This window comes from Eptatretus burgeri, chromosome 1 (genome assembly GCF_056783735.1).
Source record: "Eptatretus burgeri isolate ZD-2024b chromosome 1, Ebu_testis_v1, whole genome shotgun sequence".
In the NCBI taxonomy this organism is placed as follows: Eukaryota; Metazoa; Chordata; class Myxini; order Myxiniformes; family Myxinidae; genus Eptatretus; species Eptatretus burgeri.
Window position 1 is genome coordinate 56,318,877 of NC_140961.1, and position 25,586 is coordinate 56,344,462.

The 25,586-nt window shown below is 40.6% G+C and overlaps 1 protein-coding gene across 3 annotated transcripts in view; it reads left to right on the forward strand.

Moving 5' to 3' along the window:
* Nucleotides 1-25,586, forward strand: part of LOC147034541 (casein kinase I-like) — an 84,662-nt gene that overhangs the window by 13,311 nt on the left and 45,765 nt on the right. For all 3 annotated transcript variants that reach the window (XM_085885044.1, XM_085885034.1, XM_085885028.1), the window contains exon 3: nt 22,387-22,497. In XM_085885044.1, coding sequence (XP_085741170.1) covers nt 22,387-22,497 — 111 coding nt within the window. The remainder of the gene's footprint in view (nt 1-22,386; nt 22,498-25,586) is intronic.

Genomic DNA, 25,586 nt, shown 5'->3' on the forward strand with positions numbered 1-25,586 from the left:
TGAACGTAAACAAACTTGTAGCTGCTCTGCCATTGGCTATCGCCTAAAATCTGCCTGGCAACCCTTTGCGTATGCGTGTATCCCAGCATGCTCTTCGTGTCCCCGTCCCGCTCTGTAAATATAGTTATACTGTATACAGTCTATGGTCCCGCTACGAAGTGCTCGGACAGTGTTACAGTACAGTACGCATGTGGATTGCAGTAACTTTTATTCACAATGGACCCCAAGAAAGCAATGAAGAAAAGTGGACAAGGAGAAAAGAAGAAGAAGAGTTTTTCTGGCCATACAAACAAAGCAAGAGATAATAGAAAGGTATGAAAAGGGGATGCGTTTGATTTATCTCGCAAAAGAATATGGACGTAATATATCTACGATCGGCACGATAATAAAACAAAAGGAAGCCCTAAAAGCTACGACTCCTTCCAAAGACCTCTCTGTCATTTCCAAGAGGAGGTCGGCAGTGAACGATGAGATGGAGAGGTTGTTACTCGTGTGGATAAAGGAGAAAGAGATCGCTGGTGACACAGTGACAGAGGCCATAATTTGCGCAAAGGCAACCGCCATCTTCACTGACCTCGTGAAGGAGGATACAGGCGAGGGAAATTCGGCGCATGTTCGTAACGAGAATAGCAGTTAAAAGGTAAATGAATATTTTTATTATTTCCTTTATTCTTTGTTTTTTACATTATGTGCCTCTCGTTTTATGTTTATTGTGCGGTAATCTAATTTTAACATGTATTTGTTTCATGTTCTGATGCATTTTTATAATTTATTAAAAAAAAATGTCCGAATTTTGCGGGGCTTGGAACGGATTAGCGCATTTACATTCAAAAGGCGTCTCTACTTACGAAGGTTTCAGGTTACGAAACTACTCCCAGAACGAATTAAATTCGTAAGTAGAGGTACTACTGTATATAACACATTAGTTTCACAAATTTCCATTGAAATACTTGGGTATTTCCATCAATTGTCGCCATTTCCGTCTAGGTTACGCACTGCCATCTACCTACCAGACAGCCGTCATTGGCTGTCTTGAGGAGGGGGGGGGGCACCAGAGACATGGTAGACACCGGGGACATTTCAAACTCGGTGCAATTGTATACAGCGTACACGCTGTAAAAATGCTATATCGGAACCTATGATTTACTGCCTTTCTACAATACTAAAATTATACATTGAATAGCTATAAAAGTAAATCAAGCCAAAATCTTACCTTATTTTTTTTCTTTATAAGTCCTCTCTGAGAGCACCATGAGGTTTTTGAGCCAGTGGGATTTCCCTGGGAATTCCTGGGATTCCCAGCGGCATCGCTCGGGAATCCCCTTCCAGGAGGCTCCCAATGATGCTATTGTTTTAGTAACTTGTTATAACTTTAGAAGTTAATTATCTTCGCTTATTTTTCTGTTGTAGAACTCATACAATTCAAGTATAAAATAGAAAAACACATGTTTAAGGAAACTTTTTCATAAATCAATGGTTTTCATATAATATTATGAGAAAAAAAAATTCGTTACTTTTTTTCCTTTTATTGGGCAGTTTAATTAAATATACATTTTTACAATTCATATTTTATGATTTGTTTAACTGCTTTGATATTTTTTGTAAATATAATTGATCTTGAAATTTTTTACACTGTCACTTTATGTATATATAGTGATTGGCAGACATCTTGGATCATGACCTAATTACAGCCAATCAAGGGCCTTGCCAGCTTGGGTCTCGTAAAAAAATTAAAGTTGACATCTATAGTACTTTGTGCCAAATGGTATGTTGGTATCTGCTTTTGCAAGATCGATCCCATATTTGTCACCAATTTACCCCACTATTTGGGAGCTTGGAGCGATTTCATGCATTATATGATACAATTTTCCATGATCTACTCTCACGGACGAATTAAGTATTTCATAGAAATAATATTTTGGTTTTGAGGATCGGATATTGTCTTGTCTGGACTAAATAAATGTTGAAATCTGATAATTTTAAAGAAACAACGAGTCTTATAACTACGCTGATATACCTATTTACTTTAAGAAAGTAAGGCGATGTTCCCTCCTTCTCCGTAGATACACAAGAAAATGTGAAACATTCAAAGCATTAAACTTATCTTTTTCTACTGTTTGGAGAATTTTATTGAGTGAACAAAAAATGTAGAAACGTACCAAAATTAACCAGCTTCATTGAGCTATATGATTTAATGCATTCACTGCCGGACCACGTGCTCTGTCCCCCAGAGGGATTACTTATCCATAGCGTCTGCCAGATCTGTGTCTATATTTTCGGAGGTTTCTTGAGGTGCTTTGCTGGGAATCAAAGCAAATCTGGTTTAAAAGAGAGAATTTTTTTAACATTTGTGTGGACCCCAAACCGATTTATGACACGTGCACGGAGGAGCAAGCAAAATGGTGGATTTATAGATTCATTTTATTTCATTAACTAATGTGTGCATGGAGCAGACCAGCTTTAAAGTTAAAGGGATCCTTTGTGGTTTGCAGCGACAGCTTGGCCAACTGTTCCTTATCAACCATTGACTTGGAGTGCTTGCTTGAGAGCTTAAGCCACTTGCCGAGCGCCTCTTGTTGATAGCGGTACCGCGCTACGTCATTCTGAGCGAATCGTTCACTCACTGCGGACGCTTTTGCTGTGCCACATCATTCAGAGCGAGCGGTTCGTGCAATAACACCCGGTTTTTTAGCCGTTTGCCCTATTAATGTGTTTTCTAAATTATCGAGCCAATTTTTAAAATTAATTTATTTTATTTTATTATTATTATTCTTAAGACTTTCTTCCACCCGTCACACGCAGCTGTTTATCTATCTATAATTCCAGCAATCTCTGTGTGTCTCTGTCTGTCTGTCAACGCTGTTTCTCGACAACCACTGGTCCGATCTAATTGAAACTTGCCAGGTATATTGCTGGGGACCCGAGTATGTGCCTTTTCAAGGTTTGATGTTAATCGGACAAGTGGTTCCCAAGTTATGGCTATTTATTTACCAAACGAATGACAGGACACGGTGCTATGACGTCACAATTTTTTTTTTTTGCACGTACGGGCCCGCACTCGTAAATAATAATGTTTGTTACTATATCCCTGAAACGTCCATATAAATGCAACGTTGTTTTTCAGTGATAGCTACTCAAGGTTTATGGGGTGTATTCATAAAGTACTGTAGTTGGTAATCAAGCTGACTCCAACCTGCTGATTCCCGAAAAATTGCCGATGTCGGCCAAGCATGTGTGTCTGTGTGTGTTCATAAAGCATAACATATTCTCACTCTTTGTCCCATCCTTGCTCTACCCCCTCTCAATACAGTGCCGCACCCTCCTCCCATATCTGTCTCTGTCTGTCTGTCTCCGGACACGTCTCGGTGGTGGTTTTCGCTGGAAGCGTTCGAGCGGTGTTTGTTTCTTGATAGCTCGGCTCCGGATGTGTCTGGGTGGTATTTATGTCTGCTCTCTTCCCCCACCTCCACCCCCACCCCTCTCTCCCTCCCCCGCTCTTTTTCTCCCTCCCCCCCTCTTTTTCTCCCTCCCCCCTTTACTATTGCTGTCAATGAAGTGATGGGTGGTATTTGCTAGTATTTTTTATAGTTTGTGATGTGCAGTGTACTTCTATGCACTAGACAGGAAATCCCATTATCTCTAGTGTTTTTGTCTCCCAAGCCAAGTCTAATGGCAGGTAATTGACAGAATGGGGCAACAGTTGGAGATGAGCAAAAGGATTATTATAACAGAAGAGCAGAAATTGATAGGATCAGAACCCGAAATTAAAGTGGGTTGATTTGGTTTTCAGGTTAATGATGGTTGAAACAACTGTGTAGTGTTGGGGGGATGGCATGAGACGGTGGGATGCAACCTGCTTCAAACCCTGCAGGGTAGAGTGCAATGGTCTTCTATCTAATTGTTTCATGATGTCTTTACCGCATGGGATTTTGAGTTGCAGCCGTGCCATCGGACTATTTTGATGCGTTTTACTCTTGCCGACAATCAGCCGGCTGATTAATGAAGATGGTTGTGAAGGAAAACGGCGAAAATGTGTGCCGGTCATATGTTTTTGTGAACTTCCCCAAGTTTACATATTTTTCTTGTTGAATAAATTCAGTCCATTTCTAAATTATTGGCAAAATAATAGTTGTCAAACATCATCATTGTGCATTTATGATGTCACGTTGAAAGGTAATGCGTCCTATTCTTTTTCTGCAAAACAGATAGAGATATTTGAAGGAAACAAAGACTGATACGAACATCAATCTTTATTCTACCATGGTGCATATTTATTTCTTAGCATAATCGTAATTGCTGTCCACATTAAAGCCAACATTCAAGTAGTTTTGTGATGCAGTTACAATAGAACTGTGCATCCTGCTGACTTCACCATCAGTGGAGACCTTGTTGTCTGAGGAAAAATGCTCTCCGCAAAGGTGTTCCTTAAGTTTCAGGAAGACTTAAAAACCTGGCTGAGCCATGTCGGGTGCTGTAGGGCAGTGAAACCGAGGCTACCAATTGCTTCAGTCGTTCATACACTCGTATGAGTCTTTGCAATGTCATGCTGGAGGAGAACCATCTGCATGTTAGGACGGACCCTCCGAATCTGTGCCATCAGTTTATTTGGCTTCAATGTCTTGCTCAGAGTTAATGGCGGTACCCTTCGGCATGACTTCTAACCAGATTATCCCCCTGACATCCCCAAAAACTGGAAGCATGACTGACCTTTTCTGACATGACGAAATACCACGATCTGAAAAGTAAGGTGAAGAGGATGTGGAAATTGAAGAAAGCTGAAATTGTACCAGTGATAATTGGAGTTGCAGGAATGATGAAGAAAACCCTAACTGAGTACTTGAAAATCTTTCCCAGGAATATCGCTACAAGTGGAGGCTGTCAGAGGTTCAGTGAAGATTCTGAAAAGAGCTCTTGGAGCGAGTCTATGCGAATGAAGTTTCACAGTTTGGTTCCTAAATCATGATCCTTTACCAGAAAATAGGAGGTGGAGATTTTGATTTTTTTTTTTTGGAGCCCTCCCTCCATCTCCGGAAACCCCAAAATGGAGAGAACCAATGATGTTGTGCTGTCCTCTGCCATCTTGACTAACGCAGCACTGAGCCAGCTGTTGTCTTGGTCACAAGACTTTGCACCCAGTGGCAGGAATAACCACTCTGTGGACCTGTGATTTGTTTCATTTGAATATCTTTACCGGTTTTGGAGAAGAGGAATAACAGGCATTACTTTTCCACACACCCTCTTATATACTGTTATAGCATTAAAAACGTAATACAATTGTATTTTAGAAGCTTCACGAACATAAATTCTGCGTGATGTAATTGAGGGTACGCCCATTGAACCATATCGTGAAGCTGGTTCTGAATCACCACGAATGAAAAGATGGACTATTACATAGTTCTCAACTAATCGTCCAGCCGACTAGGTGTTGAAGCCTTGTGTACATAAAGTTGCTCCTTCATACAGATGTTTTAAATTTTTTTCTGTGCAAAGTTTTTAAAAATGGCCCCAAGCCTTTGTTGACCTGTTATGAGCACTGCCCCTTGCTTCGACATACTTCACCATTGGGCCATGTGCATTGTGCAGGGTTCTGCCTGGAAAAGTTGGCCATTTTTAAAAGTCCTTCCCATTGTTGTATTTAAACATTTATTATATACAAGTCTGGAGACTGCGATTGTTCACGAGCAATGTACACGGTTTGCCTTTTTTTTTTTTTTTTTTTTGACCTTCGAGGGGACGCCACCGGCAAACTGGCGGGGATCGGGAAAAACGTAAAAAAAACGTAAATCGGAAAAACTCAAAGAGCACTACTTGAATACGAACTGTCATTCGAAACGGTTGAAAACCTTAGGAGCTCGATGCCCAATTTATTGATTTTTTTGACATTTTCTCAGTTCGTGGCCATGTGACCTTGACCTTGGGACGAAAATGAAAAATCGAGCTCCGTGGGGGCTATGCAGGTGCCATTGGGCTAACCAAATACCGAAACCCTGCCAGATTTGACAAACCCCCTCAGAGAAGATGCACCTTGAAATCGGCTACCCCCTAAAAACACATGTTTTTGGGTGTGGCTCCGCCCATAATGGGCGCAGCACGCCCATTCTCAGGAAAACGCAACTAGATCATGATATATACCTCCCACCCAAATTTTATCAGGTTCGGATCAAAACCCACGGAGCTATGCTCGGGACAGACAGACAGACAGACACACCCATAATGAATATAGTGGTCACTTACTGACTCGTGAACCAATATTTATCCCCATGCTTTCAAAAATAAAAATAAACTAGAACGGGCACTCATAGAGCGCATACCTTCGCCGCCACTACTTTTTTTTGTTCTTGGTATGAGTGTGGGGAACTGGTTTGATGCTGGTTTCATGCAAATCGAATAAGAATTGACTGAGTTATGCCGAAAACCGCATATTTTTCAAGGGTGTGACTCCCCCCCCCCTCGGCATTTTACCCCAATTGGTGACTTGTGTAATGACGTCATTGTGTCACAAGATTGGGCATTAAATTCTGAACATTTTGGTGCTGGGTTCATGTTAAGCGGACAAGAATTGACTGCGTTATGACAAAAACCGCATATTTTTCAAGGTCGTGACCCCCTGACCTTTGACCCCTAACCGGTAACAAGAGTATGGGCGTCATTGTGTCATGTTGAATTCTGAACATTTTGGTGTTAGTTGCATGCAAATTGAATAAAAATTGACCGTGTTATCGTAAAAAGACTATTTTGACCTTTTTGTGACCTTGACCTTTTACCCGAACGGTCCCAAAATCTAATCGAATACTTCCTGGTTAATAACCAATCATCCCACCAAATTTCATGCAATTCGGTTTAATACTTTTTGAGTTATACGAATCACAAGATTACAAATAAATAAATAAACAAGAGTATGGGCGTCATTGTGTCATATTGCATATCACAAGATGAGGCGTTGAATTCTAAACATTTTGGCGTTAGTTGCATGCAAATTGAATAAAAATTGACCGTGTTATCGTAAAAAGACTATTTTGACCTTTTCATGACCTTGACCTTGACCTTTGACCCGAACGATCCCAAAATCTAATCAAATGCTTCCTGGCTAATAACCAATCATCCCACCAAATTTCATGCAATTCGGTTTAATACTTTTTGAGTTATACGAATCACAAGATTACAAATAAATAAATAAATACACGCCGACCAAAACATAACCTTTCGCAGAATGCGAAGGTAAAAAAGGTGGGATCTTGTAATCTGCTCTGTCTGTCCATCACGCTATCTCCTAAACAGTCAGCAAAAATTAACGAAACTTGGTAGTTATGTTCACCACATCACATGAAGATGCAAGAGCAATATCATTTTTGGCCTCTCCCCCGGGATAGGGTCAAAAGGTTAAACACCGAAAAATGCAATTACGTGCACATTTTTAAACCTTTTAAAAATAAACTGTATACGCAATCAACATTAGGAGATGCATGACATATGTAACTTTTTTTTGGAGTTGACCACTGGGTTAATGCCTCAGGTGGTGTGGACTTGGGGTGATGTGGGTGGGGAGTATGTGATATCGATTTATTCCTGTTGAAACTTTTTGCCTTCTTTCAACTTCACTTCAGATGGGGATTTGCGATGGCGTGCCATTGACTTCGCTCCTAGTTGTATTTTCTATTGCATGTTTAAGGTTGATGCATTGATTGTCATTTCGGAGGCAAATATTTTTCTTTTTGCATCCATGATCATATCTAACTCGTGCTTCCTGTTCTTAAAACTTCTCTTTGGGACGATCGAGAAATGGCAGATTCATGGGAGGACTTTTAATACAACAAAAAAATGTGTTTCAGATTGAAGTAGGCTATTGGAACCAGTTTACAATACAGTACATGTTTGAATACAAAATAATGCAAGACTCATGAACTTGGAATGCTCACCTCTGTTAAGTTGCTACATTTGTATTCATTATTGCTTTCCCTGTAAAGGAATATGCTGAGTGACATCGACATAACTACAATAGTACTGCAGCATAGCAAACCAATTGTTCGACTTTTCATAAAAGCACCAAAATTAGTACATATGTTGACTAATGTATTCTGAACAATTCTGGATATGGAGCCACTCGAGATTTTGCCTTGGTCAGCTTTGGCGGCCATTTTCCAAAATGGCAGTTTTCTACTTTAACAACATGGGATATCTGTCATTGTTATTCTCTTTGTAGGTTTCTCAGAGGTGATAAATACTCCATGTGATGTGCATTTACAAAGGAAAACAATACAAATGTCATTTGTGTTGATTTATTGTATTTCCAACCATTGTATTGGGGGAAAAATGGTCATTTTTATGGGAAAATACATTTTCGCACACAGCATCAGTTACAGGTTCAGAAGTATTTTATAGACACCGACGTAGACAAAATAGTGTCGAACCGTAGACACGGACGTTGTCGTCTTGGTGGTGATTGTAGCCCAGGCACTACCATGCGTGGACGAACTCTGGATTGCCTTTGGGATGGGCAAGAGCTACCGCGACATCCCTGCCCATGAAATAGCTGCCTCCCTCGGTCCACAGAAGGCACACGTGCCCTCCCTGTCTTCCACGCCATGACCGGATGTGACACTGTATCAGCATTTGTGGGGCATGGGAAGAAATCTGCCTGGGCCACATGGAACTCGTTTCCAGAACTGACAGATTCTCTTGTGACCCTGACCACCATGCCAGTCAACATTCAGGATGACACAATGCACTGCATTGAAAGGTTTGTGGTGCTCCTCTATGGACGTCAACGAGGCCAGAAAGAAACTCTTTGCCAAGAGGAACTCCGTCCAGCGCATCCCACCTACCTACGATGCTTTGGAACAGCATGTGAAGAGATCAGTCTTCCAGGGTGGCTATGTCTGGGGGCAGGTCTTGGTCCCTCAACCCGTGCTTCCATCACCAACAAGCTGGGGTTGGCGGCAAACAGAGGATGGGTCCTACGAACCGCTCTGGACCACACTCCCTGAGGCTTCAAAAAGCTGCATCGAGCTGGTGTCGTGCGGCTGAAAAAGGCTGTAGAAACCGCTGCAAATGCAAGAAGGCTAATCTGCAATGCACTGGACTGTGTGCTTGTGAAGGAGAATGCCAGTATACAGACGCAGTAGACACAGACTGAGATATCGGCCGAGCTTAGAATGTGCAAATACAAAGTCTCATTGCTTGTAAAAGTGTTCACTTCTTGATCCAGAGCCAGTACACTTGAGCTCAGAAGCTCATATTGTACTAGACTGTTGTATGTGTGTACCATGTGTCCTGGTAGAATGGTAGTAGACAGTAAACCGTAGCCGCTTCAAAGTGAAGTGTGCAATAATTTGACTACATTTTCTGAGTTTGTCATTATCACGATTATCAGTTCCCTTTTCAAAATAGAGTAAAGTATGTAATCGATAATGCAATTTTTGTTGATTCCAAACCCATTGAATGTGATTAATATCATTTGACTCTTGTTCTCCAGGCAATAATGGGTACTTTTCAGCGAAAAGTTTCAGGAGAGCAGCAATTTACAAATCAAATAATGGCTTTTTTACCGAAAATACTGGCTCATAATATTTGAATATGCCTTTTCATGGTCAATTTACTGAATTTTACACTTTCCTTATATCTACCACCAATGCCATAAGAAAATAAGAGCATATAGCCAATTTCGCTAAAGTAGAATGGCAGCCATTTTGGAAAATGGTCGCCGAAGCTGACCAAGGCACAATTTCGGGTGGCTCCATATCTAGAATTGTTCGGAATACATTATTCTACATGTGTACCAATTTTGGTGCTTTTATGCAAATTTGAACAATTGATCTGAAGGACTACAAGTAGTTTGCAAGGACAAGGTCTTCTGTGCTTCTACTTTGAATATTGAGAGAGAAAAATGGGTTTATAAAATCAGTAGTGACACTTGCACACAATGCTCACCTTAAATATGGTGTTGGTGTTTTTATATTTGTACCCTTTAATAAAAAGGTGTGATGTGTGTTTTAATTTGTGAGTTGACTCCGAAGCTGCTGAAATTAAGTAGTTGACAGAAAGCTCTCAGATAGTGGAGTTAAAGTTCTTATATGTGTGTGCATAGTAATTTATAATGATTATTAGACAGGATAACTTTCATGAAAAACTAATTATTACCAAATATTTTGTGTGACGCACACACACACACACACACACACACACACACACACACACACACACACACACACACACACACACACACACACACACACACACACACACACACACACACACACACACACACACACACACACACACACACACACACACACACACTGATGGGTTTCAAAAGACAGCACATTGTAGTGCAGCTTATGAGGGGGTGGATCGGACTTGCTACTCGACCTCTGACCATGAAGCTGACAAGCTACACATAACTCAGTGACCCAACGAGTTTCTGAACAACCACTGATTCCATCTGAGGAGGCTAATTCTGGCAGGGTTCTGCTCCAAGGCTCGTGTTAAGCTTACAGGTGATTTAGCCCATCCCAGATGGGGAACCGCCTTCTCGATTTCACACTCTGTATCTACTTATTATGTACGGCCGAGCGAAACCTTAGTTGGGATCCTGGCTATCTAATGCAGCGAATCAAAGGAGTCATAACTTCCTGTCTATTTATTACCTCTGCCACCGAAGGTGGAAGAAGGTTGTTTTCATTCTTTTCTGTCTGTTTGTGGACGGATTCAGATGAAATTTGGTGAATAGGTTGGGTTTTGACGAACAAACTGATTTAGATTTTGGTGAAGATCCAGATCATATATATATATATATATATATATATATATATATATATATATATATATATATATATATATATATATATATATATATATATATATATATATATATATATATATATATATATATATATATAGTGATTCTTTACCATTGAGAGATAAGGCCAAAAACGATTATATAGCATTATATCTCAAAAAGTTGTGGACGGATTCGGATGAAACTTGGTGGACATGGATGTGTGACAAAATAATTTGTTCATTTTTGGTGAAGATCCGGATCTGGATATGAGAACTATATAATTTTTTTAAGTGATTCTTCACCATTGAGGTATAGGCCCAAAACGATATGTGGCATGATATTTCAAAAATGTGTTGGGCTTGATATGTTCCCATGGATCGGGCATTACGTGATGGAGGTATGTGCTCCACCCAGTGCCCTTCTTGTTATGTAGCATAAGGCTCCATCAATATCGATATATATATATATATATATATATATATATATATATATATATATATATATATATATATATATATATATATATATATATATATATATATATATATTGTTGTGGTTGACCAAATTCGCAAACCACCATTCAGGTCCCTTAGGTGAGATATCTCTGTAAGTATATGTGTAGTTAGGCCCAAACCCGTTGTTTCGAGGGAATAAATGTCATTCAGTCGGGCTGCGACTCTTCAGGATAGCCGTTTTTCTTTTACTATCTTTATTTTGGACCAGCCGCCATTACTACCACCACCAACCACCAACCACAACGCCGCTTCACAACAACAACCACCAACCACAACGCCGCTTCACAACAACCACCAACCACAACGCCGCTTCACAACAACCACCAACCACAACGCCGCTTCACAACAACCACCAACCACAACGCCGCCTCACAACAACAACAACCACCAACCACAACGCCGCTTCACAACAACAGCCACGACCTTTACCGTCACAACTCGCCACCATCGCATCCACACCATCTCGCGCCACTCGTGGGCACCGATACTGGACTCGTGCAGGGCGCGCACCGAGCAGCGTATTCAGAGACATCACAGACTTTCCGAAGAAAAACGGATCAAAAACGACTCACGCCCACTTTTGTTCCGTCCAATCGGTGAGCGAGGGGCGATTTGGCCCCGCCTCCAGGGCGTTGGAGGGCGGTCGCTATATGCAAATACATGGATCAAAAAGCATTCACGCCCACTTTTCCTCGGGCCAATGGGGAGCCAGTTAGAGAGGTGAAGGGTCGGAGGCAGAGGGTCAAGGGTGAAAGAGCGAAGCCACGGGGCTTATATAAACGGCTGCGTTCGTCAGTAAAGGAGTTGTGCGGAGTTCAAGAGAGTCGTCGGTGGAGCTGGAAAGAAGTGGGAGAAGTCAAGAGTGAAGAGTTGGGGCGAGCCAAGAGAGGAGACGGAGAGGGCGAGTAGACGGAGCTGTGGAGAGGTGACGGCGGCGAAGGCGGACGAGGGGGTGCTCGCGTCGGTGCCGGGAGCTGCAGAGGGAGAGGCCAGTAACGCGACCGAGGTCGAGGAGGAGACGCTCGCCGCGGGACCCGAGACAGGGTGATATCCTCCTTCCCCCGAGCATCAGCAACCCCCTCCTGTTCCCCCCGCGCTGAGATAGTGCGACAAAGGGGGCCCCTTTCCCACCCCCTACCAGACACTGTCCGCGAGGCCCGCGGAGTTGAGGTGCCACCGCCGCTCTGCGTCTCATCATCAGACGGTAGGCCCGACACGGTCTCGGCCCCAGGCCCGTCTACCCCCCTCATCCTGGAGGGTGGTTCTTTTCTTTTGCTTTGGGAATATGTGTTGTCGGCGCCGTCTGTGAAGTAAAATTGTATGTGTTGCCGTGTGCTCGGTAGTCGGATAGATCTGCATTGTTGCATTTGCTTTTTGTGTAATATTGCATTGTCTTCTTCTTTTACATGTGCTTTTGGTGGAATTGTATATGTGTGCTTTCCGTTCATCGCGAAATAAATGTGCTTCATGTTGAACTGTTTTCCCGCTTCGCTTCGTCTTTTCTTTCATTGAATCTCCATCTTGCTTCACGTAAAGGGTTGGTCGTGGGCTAAAACGCCCGATAATTAATCGAACCGTTGAGGCCGACGAATAACACCGCTCGGTTATCCCGATAGTACGGAACGGGTCGCTTAAAGTGGCCCGTGTCCGAAGTCGACCTGCGGCAAGGTGCGATCGCCCGGTCTACCCTCCGTGTGGGTACTTAGGTAGGTCGAATTTGGCGAGCAACCCTATCCCACGCGGGGGCCGATTGGCACGATCGTGGTGAGACCGAAAGGTCCACCCGTGACTGGTTCCCGGTGTTAGTCCGAGAGGGTCACGACTGGATTTTCCGTCCGGTGGGCGACGTGCCGCGATTCGAGTTACGTGGCCGTCCGCACGCCGGCGGGCGCGAATCCGCAACAATGTATATATATATATATATATATATATATATATATATATATATATATATATATATATATATATATATATATATATATATATATATATATATATATATATATATATATATATATATATATATATATATATATATATATATATATATATATATTTGATGTCTTATACTGGTGGGGTCATGCCAATTGGTATCTCGATATTATTGAAGAAATTTATTTTTTATGCAGGTTCCAAAAATACGCAATGGTCCATTGCGTATTCATATGACGTACACATCATTGACACACGGTAATTTTTCAAATTATTCCCACACGGGGCTTTTTTCTCCCCCATGATGAGAACGGTTATTTTACTTCCAACTTCAACTTTTATTTAAAATGATTTTGTTTTAAAGCAACATCAGTATTGGTAATCGACGCAGGTGTCGATTCATTGCCGTCTCCATACTGCTATGACTGTCACGGAATGCTGTGCCGTTATCGCTTTCCACCGGTATCACTGACTCGGCACAGGATTTCTAAAGCACACCCGAATCATTTAAATAATCAATTGGCAATTGCTTTGAAATCTGGCACGAGGGTAAAGAAAAACGTGATTGCTTGTATGGGTGCTCGGATGCTATGGGTTAAATGTTAAAACGTACTGTACTTACTACTTCCTGTTTCACTCTTCCTGTTCCATGTTTAACCGAGACGCCGAGTGCATCAAAGCTTTTAAAATCATATACCGGTATTTAAACATTGTAAACACCTGTCTTTGATTTGTTGGTGATATACCGGTATTTATTTATTTTATATTTGTATGCATTTTCGGTATATTCAGAATGCCAATCCTGGTACATCGATGTATCACCGGATCCCATTGTGTATGGTATGTTGAACCAATGGTGTAAAGAGAATTAAGCAGGTTGGAAACAGTCGATTAGAAATAAGGCACGTACTGTATGTACAGAATGCAGTGTCACACAACAATTCACTTGACCCCAAGCACAAAAAACCCTTACACAATCTTTTAACTTGCTCTATACACAGGACAGTTGCACCACAATCATTCCATGGAATTTCACTCGCGTCACCCCGGGGTCTTTTTCAAAACCATAACAATATTGCATATCTATCTGAATCTCAATGAGGATGTAAAACTCATGAAAAAGGATCTTTTACAACTTATTGTTTGCTCCTTTTGCGTACTTTTATGCATTTTTTTTTTACCATTGCTTTGAAGTTTATATATATATATATATATATATATATATATATATATATATATATATATATATATATATATATATATATATATATATATATATATATATATATATATATATATATATATATATACATTTACTAGTACGTGCAAAAAAAAAACTTTAAAACCGCTTCCCAGAAACAACCACACAGGCTGTTCCTTCGCTCTCGCGTGGCCGTACGTGCAAAAACAAAAACTTTCAAACAACCACACAGGCCGTTCCTTCGCTGTCATAAACGACGACTGGATTGGGGCATTGTGTTTAAGAAAATAGAGAAAGAAAGAATACAGTAAGTCGAGAAAGAATACAATAAGTAGTCACTATCCGGAAGTTCGCATATCGCAGTTATGATTATTCGCAATTTAGTTTTAATGGCCAATTATTCAATTAGCGCCAACGTATTTTGCCTTTTCGCAATGTCATTGCAAGGAAAAACAGAGAAGAGATGCGAAAAGAAAGAAAAACAAACGTACGTGCAAAAAAAAAAAAAAAAAAAACATCTTTCAAACAAACACACAGGCCATTCCTTCGCTCTCGTAAACGACTGAATTGGGGCATTGTGTTTACCTATAAATGCGCATAAGAAATCGAAATTATTAGAATACATTAAGTCATCACTATCCGGAAGTGGTGCGTGCCCGTATGGAATGTTCACATGCATTCCACGAATTATCGCTTGCATTGAAGTAACAACTGCTGTGATACTTACACACACACAGAGTTAATTAAAATCAAGTTTACCTCCCTGTCTTTCCTTGCCATGACATTCGCTGCCATTGACCATTGCCACTCCTACGCCACGGTAACTAAGGCACCGATCCCGATCGTAACCGGCACGTGAAGTCATCGTCGGCCGGCCGTGCACCGGCCTACGCAGCCACGCCTATGCAGCAACGTGTCCTTTCATTGGTTGGTCAACAAATGGCCATAACTTGGGAACCACTTGTCCGATTAATATCAAATCTTGAAAAGGCACATACTCAGGTCCCCAGCAATATACCTGGCAAGTTTCAATTGGATCGGACCAGTGGTTGTCGAGAAACAGCGGTCACATACACACATGGAATTATATATATATATATATATATATATATATATATATATATATATATATATATATATATATATATATATATATATATATATATATATATATATATATATATATATATATATATATATATATATATATATATATATATATATATATATATATATATATATATATATATATATATATATTTGTGCTCCTGTCAAGGAAATTACAGCTCAAATTGGCATTTCCTTATACCTGTGGATATTGGCCATGCTCTCTCCTTATAAATGCTTAAGGGCAAGCAAGGAAGCAACACACCATTTTTAGTCTGGTATAACTCGGTCGGGATTTCAACCACTGACCTCTCAGACAATGAGGAGATACTCTTATTATCTCACCGAGTCTGGTTTTGACCACCGAAGACCACCGTATTTCTACAAATTGAAAGATTGTCAAACATGTCGGGCAAAATTGTGCACAGATTCACTGCCTTTCAATCTGGTTCAGCTGCTACTAATGTTCATCGTGTTGACTTTGCTGTTTACACAACATGGACGGATGCGTTTGCCATTCCCATTTGAATTGATTACTCATCAGGATGGAAATGGAAACTAAGGTCTATATCCCATACATTATACCGTTTTTAAAAAATGTTATTTTATTTTTATTTTGACTTTACCGATGTCCTTGTAAAATTACACTGATGTCTACTAATGACTTCGTCCTAGTGTGATAAGCAGTCTGAAATAAATTTGAAATCCATCAAAGCTTTCTCTCAACCATGTTGAGGAAAATTTATTTTATGTCGCAACAAAATGGAATCTGGTCCTTAAATTTTGAGATACTATCAGTATTGATATATAATGTATAATCTGTGGGGAGAGGGTGAGGGAAGGCCTATTGGGTGGCGGTGAGGGTGAGGGGGGAGGGAAGGCTGCGTGTTGGGCGGGGATGTGCTGGAATGGTGGTGGTGGGGGAGGGGGAGCAAAGGCAAGGCAGAGTACCAAGGTGATAAAATGCACCCAAAACAGCAGTGTATTCTTTTTATCGCACTGAGAGCCGAAGCATCCAGCAGGTAGAGGTGGTGGATAAAGCAAAATGGCATGAACTTGTCGGGCTGCCAGGGAGATCAGCGTGCCATATGTGGAATGGAGAACACTTGACTGAACGGTTTTAATGCATGATGTCAGGTTGTGCATACATTATGCAAGTGCTTTTGGAAAAGTCCTGATTTAAGCAGGAAGTAGCTACTTTGTCTGTAAAGGGAAAGGAAAAGAGAATTTGAGAAATGTCAACGATTTGCTATTTTAACTCCTTGTGGCTGAAGCACGTTCACTTCTGGAATTGGCTCGTGAAGAAGTCTGTTCACGAGGCCAGATGCACTGGTCTGTGAGAAGACTTTTGATATGGGGGAAGTGCACTTCGAGGTCACGTGAGAGGCACCCAGCACCAAATCATGGCGTCACATATGATTGCAAATGACCGATCTCACTCCTGTATTGTGGAATTATTTGGCTCCTGGACTGGTATTTATACTTCAGTTGTATTTTGTTTATGTGTATTGTCTGTTTACCTAAATATAATCCAAACTTTGCTTTATGCTGGCTTGGTTTCCTGACTTTACGTGGTTTTGACTTCATATATAATTTTTTTGTAAACTGTTCTGTTTTTGCGTGGTATACCCCACCCTCCCCCCCTTCTCCCTGTGTGGGCCGTGTCCACTGTCGTGCTGCTGCGGTGCAGGTGATAACTGAGATGCACAGCACGTGCAATACTATCCTGTACCTTTCTCTACGTCAGCTCTGTATTCCATGGAATTGCAATATATTCCTTTCATTCCTTGTTTTCGGTTATTATTGCCTTTTTTTGTCGAGGCGAGAGTGCGTGGTGTCACTTGGCAGACATTATGTCGTTTGTGTCCAGTATCTGAAGTCAAGAAATGCACAGAAAACATAAGGGGTTGTGAATGCTCTGTTTTTTTTTTTGTTTGTTTTTTTACTACGAGAGAATTGGATTCCAGTAAACAACCGCTCCAGTACATGACAGGTGAGTTTATAGGTGAGAGGAAACGTAACCTCCCCGCATAAAACCAGGGTTTACCGGAGTCCGAAAATCCACCTCATGTGATGAGCATAATTTATTTACCTCAAGTTTCTATGAAAATGAGGATAATTGATCATTGTAATTTGTTGATTCCATGTAAGCGATACAAATTTTCAAGCTGCTTTATTATTATTACGGTTTTTTTTTTTTGTTTTTGTTTTCATCATGGCGACAATATGAGTGACGGATTAGGCTGCAAATCATTATGAAATCTTGTTTCATTACAGATCCATCCCAGGCACAAATTACCCTGATCCAAACTTCAACAAGTGCAGCAAGTACAAGTGTCAGCTCCTCTATAATTGCAGACTGCATTTGGACATGGTAAACAAGAAGATGATCACAAATCTACAGTAGCCAATCAGTCCTTTGCCAACATACACGGATTTGTCAAAACATCTGATTACATGAGCTACACTGAAATGATCTGTTTGTCAACAAATTGCACTTTTTTACCAAATATCAAACTGATCAACTTATTCTCCCATACATCACCAATGATCTGAAGAACCTTATCTAGAGTGTCCTTGAGAGATGTGTGAAAAGTCATGAGGAAGCTTCCTTGACAGCATTGCAGCTGTCTTCCTTTGATGCCAGTGACCGAAATAACTTTGCAGAGCTTTCCAATCTAGGTGTTCAACTGACTGCTGACAAAGCTTAAAAGCCGCTCGTACCAAAAAGGTGTCTGACGGAGGTGTTCTGGAATTTTGCATGGAATGCAGAACTCTTGTCAAAATGGTGTGCAAGCCGGTTGATTAAATCTCCCATAAAGTACCCTCTTGCTGGAAGCTTGGCCTGTCTTGAACCATGGCATTTCTATAAGAATGACTTGGTGGTGAAATTGATGAGGCGAGCCCTGACGACAACCTTGGTTGATGCAAAGTAGATCGCTGCTGGAATGGGGGACGAAGCCCTTGGACAGTATATACAAGATACTGAGATGATGCTCCCTTCAGACACACACACATTTTGATTCAAAGGATAGATGCCATCATTTATGGCATTCTGATTTAGCACAGAAACAGGAATTTGGCAAACTGCTGTTACTTTTAACCCATGGCTAAGCAACAGTGGAACGAGGTTTTTTTTTTTTTTTTTCGTGAATAAAGTGATCGAGGTTGAAAACCTGAAGGAGTTGTCAATCGTGGCCCAAATAATCATCTGCGATCCTCTTAATGATGCGGGAGAGTTCAAAATGTCCAACTGGACAAGAAACTTACTTTCTGCGCTGGTGCACGCATAAAATACCAACTCAATCTTGATGTGTAAAATAACGCAACCCAGCGATGGCAAGAAAAAGCTTGAAGAAACGACTGATTTGAAACGTCTGAAGACGGACATTAATGGTTTGCCAAAATCTTCTGATGAACTAGCATGGAAGGCTGAGGAGAGCAGTAATTGTCCCATGCTCGTTAAGCGATTGGTCCCGTGCTTACGTACGTGCGTGTCTGCATTTTACTCCATTTTCTCTGGAACCGCCTGTTGAATTGACGCAATTTTCACCAACGGTGCGACTATTCATATGGAATGGTTTAATGATTATTGACGTCATCGGTCACATGGTTCGGCAGCAATTTCAAATTTATTTATTTATTTACTTTTTAGCTTAAAAAAACATATTCTCAAACGGCTGAACATATCGGGGAGAAATTTTACAGGTATGACTGGGAATCCATGAGTAATAAAACGTTCCCCACCGATGTCATCGGTCACAGTTTGGCAGCCATATTGGATTTATCTTAAAACTTAAAAATATTATTCTCTAGAACTTTTTTTTTTGTATACATTGTCAAGGCTCGTATGGGAGCAAACACACAACAAGGGGGGTGGAATACGGAAGGCCAAAACAGTGGGAACAGAGACATTAGGAGATCTGTGGAAGGGAGAGGGATGGGGCGAGGAACATGGGGAATACAAGATGGACACGATAGGGATTTTTTAATTTTAAAAAATATTTTTATTACTAAGACTCACTTGGATAGGTTTTGACAGTAGTCGAGTAGCAGTTAATGCTTGGTGTTGGCTTACTGGTTTGGGTGGTGGGCTTGGGGTCCTAGTATCCTGAGTGCAAACCCCCACTTTCCTGTTGAATTAATACCAGGTGGGGTTAACTCTGCCTGTCATCCTTCTGAGGTCGGCAAAATGAGTGCCAGCTTGCCGGTATACTGTCAGAGTGAAGACCTGTCCAGGATTGTGTCCAATCGCCAAGGAGTCTGCTTTGGCAGCACCAACGCTCTGTACAGAGTATGGTCCCAATGGATGGATGGATGGAGTAGCAGTTGAAACCTGAGTCCTATCCTGGTTCCTCCTGATGACTTCTTCATTGCTTTTCACTTGTTCAGTTTCTTTCTGATGACTCCAATGCAGTACCTATTTTATTTTGGTCTTCAATTTGATTTGAATTTAATTTTTTTTTTTTAAATTACAAATTTTCCACCCAAGTCCTCGAGACTGCTCGGGGTAAGTATTCTATGAATACCATATAGTTTAACGTGCATCAGCAAATCTAACAGCTTGCACAGGTCTTTTTTACAAAGAAAGAAGAGTTGAAGGAACTACAAAAATAAAAACAGTTTGATCAATCAGAATATTCTTCAGTTGAGTGTGTGAATTTTTCATGTATCAGACTGTTCACAGAATTATTACCCTGCATACACGAAGCAAAAAGCGGGATGAAGCAATTGGTTCTTTTCCGGTTGTCTGTCTGTCTGTCTTATCAAAAGGTTTTACTTGGAATAGTTTTTTTTGGTATAACATGTGAAGCTGGTATATTTTGGATGTAGGGATACATGCATTTCTTAAATATTCAATGTAATAACAGAAACTAAATAAGGTTTCATTCTTTTTATTGTGGTTTATTTCAATGTCACTTCTTGTATATACCATGTGTACGAAATCTTGGAAAACAACTATTTTTGTTTTTGTCTAAGAAAGCTCTTTGAAATTTGGTCTTCCATGTCTGTGCAAACCATATTCAACCAGTCCTCAGAAGGTGAATCGCTGAAGCATGGAGAAGAACCAGTAAGCCGGTACAGCTGCACCGTTGATAAGGAATAAGAACTCCAAGCTGAAAAAGATAAGGTGGTTGGAGGGACGAATAAGCTCCAAGGATATGCACCAGTCAATACTCCGAGTGTCTTCTCAAAATGGTGCTAACGCCAGTGTGACCACTCCTCATTTTCATAAATGCCAAGGTGAGCCAATGAAAAAAGGCAAGAATTCACAAGGTTTCGGAAAAGTGATGATAATAGAAAACCAATACGCCAAGAAAACCTTTCGAAAACCAAGACGCCAAGGTGAACAACGAATAGCCAAGATCTTGTGAAAAAAGCCAAGGAGTGGTCACACTGGCCAACGCAGGAATATATAATAAGGAGCAGTGTTGGAATTGTCACCAAGGTAAAAGGAGTGCAGTGATTTCATGAATAGTTGAGGGAATTCAGCTAAGATGAATACGTCCACAAGTGTATGTATAAGAAGAAGCTCAATATCCACCGACCAGCGCACAGTGGGATCATCATCATCATCGTCGGAAGGGGGAATACCTCGCTGAGTTCGTGTACAGAAGACCATGATTCCTCATTCACTGGGTGTCATTTATAAAATGATATGCACCCCTCGAAACAGAGCGTGGAAGCTCAAGGGACCATGTGAATACCTTTCTCTCCTCGTCGTCCTTCTCAAGCTGTTGTTTTAGTTCTCCTCGTGTTGATGTTGTTGTTACTTAACAACAAACATAACCTTTTTTTCAAGCACTATTAAATGAATACACTGGCCCGTACCAATAGATAATGCCTTGGCAATCTATCTTGCATGATGGCGGGCTCTGGGCGCAATAAATTGGATGCCACCAAGAAAGGTTCACCATGTTCAGAATTTGCAGATGTGATGTGAGCCACAAGGTAAAACATAAACCTCATTGAGCAACCCCTAAATGTTAATCAATATGGATAAAACTTGGAGTGAATTATTTATTTGTTGATTGGAGGAAAATGATTAATGTGGAGATTTTAAAATCATAACTTCAAAAAAGGACCATCCTACTGGGTGTGTTGGGTAGGATGTCTGCAGAGATCTGAATATTTTATTGCTGTGCCATGTACACTGCCTTGTGTTTTATCAGGATGAATGGGTGTGTAATGTTGTACATAGCAAGATCTCTGAAATGTGCATATGCACTGCAGGAGCTGAGGCCTCTCAAAGAATGTGTAATACTAAGCTGTGATTCTATTTTTTTGGAAGAACTGTTTAAACTAGAACGACACTTGGTCGAGTGCATACCTCTGCCAGGCTGAACAGTTTACATTTTGTATCCTCCTGATAGGCCGGACCTGGATCCGGACATCCAAAAATCGAATCGGCTTGTTCTTGTCACTTAACCAACTCATCCACCAAGTTTCGTCCGAATCTGTTTACAACTTTGTGATGTCTTGATATTTTGCTTTATTTCCTGTTTGTCCCCATCTCTCAATCGTAAAGAATTGCTTTCAAAATAATAATAAAAATAAAAAAATTCTCTTATCCGAATTTGGATCTTCACAAAAATCGAATTGATTCATCCTGTCCAAGTCAGTCCATAACTTTTTGAGATATCCTGTTCACAGACAGACGAGTGTGAAAACCTAATCATAAAACGATTTTAAGCCATCATCTTTGTCGTACCATTGTGGTGGTTTTATATTTGTCGTTTTCCTTTCAATGGTTAAACCATGCAGTGTAATTTGCCGAGGAAGCTGCTTCAACAGTCCCCAACCCTCATGAACAGTACCAGATTAATCGACCCATCTGTTTATGCTTTTCACAGGAACAACCATTGCTACAGCAGAAGAGGTTGCTATCAAGTTGGAATGTGTTAAAACGAAACACCCTCAGCTGCACATCGAGAGCAAGTTTTATAAGATGATGCAAGGTGGAGGTGAGGTGTGTGTGTGTGTGTGTGTGTGTGTGTGTGTGTGTGTGTGAGATTATTATTTTTTGTTTGTTGTGGGGTGGGCGAGGATGGGTGTAGAAATAGGCAAGCAGAAAAGTAGGATGAACACAAAAATGAGTAACAATGGCCCATTGTTTCTCGTTAATAATAGAAAAAAGGTCCACTGGACGTAGTAGCCTGTATTGGCCTTGGCCTAATGTTGTAACCCAAATTTGGTAGCATTCTGACTAGTGGGTCTGGAGAATATTTTATGAAGAAATTTACTAAGTCAGCATTTTGACATGCTTGGTCATGTGACCCGAGCGAGCTATGTAATCCCCTACACCAGTCAGGAGCAGAACGTTGCTGCCAAACTTCAGCTGGATCGGCCCAACGGTTTGGCCGAAGAAGTCAAAATAGGAAACAGACCAACAGCCAATGCATGGTGACAATACCTTGATTGGCATTGCAATTCCAGATAAACTAAAAAATAAAAATCATCCCAGAGTGGGGAAAGCCATGCTCCATGGAGCGCCGTATAAAAGGCTTGTACACATTGTTTATACTTAAAATAAAATAAAAAAATTGGATAATGGAGAAAAGGGAAAAATAAACGAAATGTAAAAGTATGTAGTTGCGAGATTAAAAAGAAGTTAGGAAAGAAACGAAGAACTGAATTTAAATTTGCATGACAGAAAAGTGCTCATTGAATGAATTTTGTGCAACTTTACAGTGTTGGAAAAAAAATCTTTGGTGTGTGTTATTGGACCTATTATTGCCATGATTGAGTGATTACATAGACTGTCATCTGGTCACTAGAATGCTCAGGCCGGTTGAAGCATTAAGTTATTGCCTTTGAAAAGTTTGTGCACTTAGTTCTTGCATCTTAGAAGTATTTATGGAAACTGTCACCAAGTCTTCACCCATTGCCCTGTCTCGCTGATTATATAGCTCGTTGCAGAGTGCTGTTTTTTATTTTTTTTTGGAGTCCAGTAAACACTTGTTTTACACGGTTTCAACTTTACACGCAGACTTTTCTGCACGCCGTTCTGAGATGTGCAGTGGGTGCAGTACTCCACAGTATACTGTACCTATATCTCCACATCAACACTGCACTCATTGGAATTGTAATCAATTCCTTTTATTTTTGGTTATTATTGCCCTCGGTGATGTTTAACCATGGCACTCAAGAGGAAAACTCTTGCTCACTGGGCAGACATTATGGTGTTGGTCCAGTATCCCAGAATAAAGAAATATGCAGAAAATTCATGGGATAGTGAATGTTCTGGTTTTATGCTGCACATTGGGTGACTCCCATAAACTGTGACATGAGGTGAGGGGATGAATCCTGGAACCTAATCCCCCTTTTCCCCATAGCCCCTTGGTCTTGTTTTACGGGTGGGGGGTGTTGGACGAGGTTCCAGAAATATAACCCCCATGTAAAACAAGTATTTGTTGTATATGACATTTGTTGAGGTGCATTTGAAGTGATCAATGGCCAGTGATTCTCATAACTTTTCAGTCCTCTGATTGAGGTATATCGATGAAACGTGTGTTGTGGTCCTGTGAGTGCTTGAAATAACATGGTTGGAAGTGGTAGGATTATGTTCCTTTGACCAGATATCTCGTGCCCCCTGTCACATTTAAAATAAATGGTGTTGAAAGACCGATGTCATTACACTCTCTCTTTGAGCTGCAAATCTTCAACCCTACCTCCATCACTGACATCTTGAGCCCCTCCCCCCATTCACTGCATATGCTTGTATATTCACATGCACTTGGGTTAGAGCTGGGAAATGTTTTACTTTGTTCTTCCCTGACAAGTCTGTCGTGTGTGCGCGTGTGTGTGTGTGTGTGTGTGTGTGTGTGTGTGTGTGTGTGTGTGTGTGTGTGTGTGTGTGTGTGTGTGTGTGTGTGTGTGTGTGTGTGTGTGTGTGTGTGTGTGTGTGTGTGTGTGTGTGTGTGTGTGTGTGTATATATAATTTTATTATTATTTTTTGGCCTGACATTTGCATTGCTGACATTAATAAACATGGATTTATTTTCCTTTTGTTAATTTTATTTTCCAGTTAGGGATTGGGTTTTTTTTTTGTTGGAGGGAATTGATGACTTCATCACGTGTGTGTGTGTGTGTGTGTGTGTGTGTGTGTGTGTGTGTGTGTGTGTGTGTGTGTGTGTGTGTGTGTGTGTGTGTGTGTGTGTGTGTGTGTGTGTGTGTAATGTTACTTCACAACAAACGTAACCTTTTTTCAAGCACGATTAAATGAATATACTGGTCCGTACCAATAGATAATGCCTTGACAATCTATCTTGCATGATGGCGGGCTCTGGGGGCAATAAATTGGATGCCACCAAGAAAGGTTCACCATGTTCAGAATTTGCAGATTGTGTGTGTGTGTGTGTGTGTGTGTGTGTGTGTGTGTGTGTGTGTGTGTGTGTGTGTGTGTGTGTGTGTGTGTGTGTGTGTGTGTGTGTATATATATATATATATATATATATATATATATATATATATATATATATATATATATATATATATATATATATATATATAGTATAATTTTTTTTTTTTAATAACATAAAAACCTTCAGAAATCTCCAAAATGACTGAACAGATTGAGGCAACACATTTTACAGGTATGATCACTGATCCATGAAGAACAAAGTTCTCCACCTATGATGTAAGGTCACATGGTTTAGGCAGCTCTGATTTTTTTTTTTCTTTTTTTGAAAAATAAACCAAAGTTAAGAATCTCCAGAATGGCTTGACAGATTGAGGGGAAACTTCACCCACATGCTCCCGCCTTGGGAATACCAGGGCATTTTTTGAGGTCGTAAAAATGAGTACCACCTTACTGGATAGGGGGCACTGCATCAGCGGCAAAGCCCCATTCCCATTAACGATGCAACCAACAGCCACAGGCTGCATACAAAATAAAATACTCCACCATCTACTTTGGTTGTTTTTTTAAAATTTGTTTTTGACGTTTTAACTGAGCGATTTGTTTTGTTGCTTCATTCTCTGCTGTGCCATTACTTGTCAAAATATAAGGTGTGACTTTTCCATTGACAATTTTTTTATGAAGTGATATTTC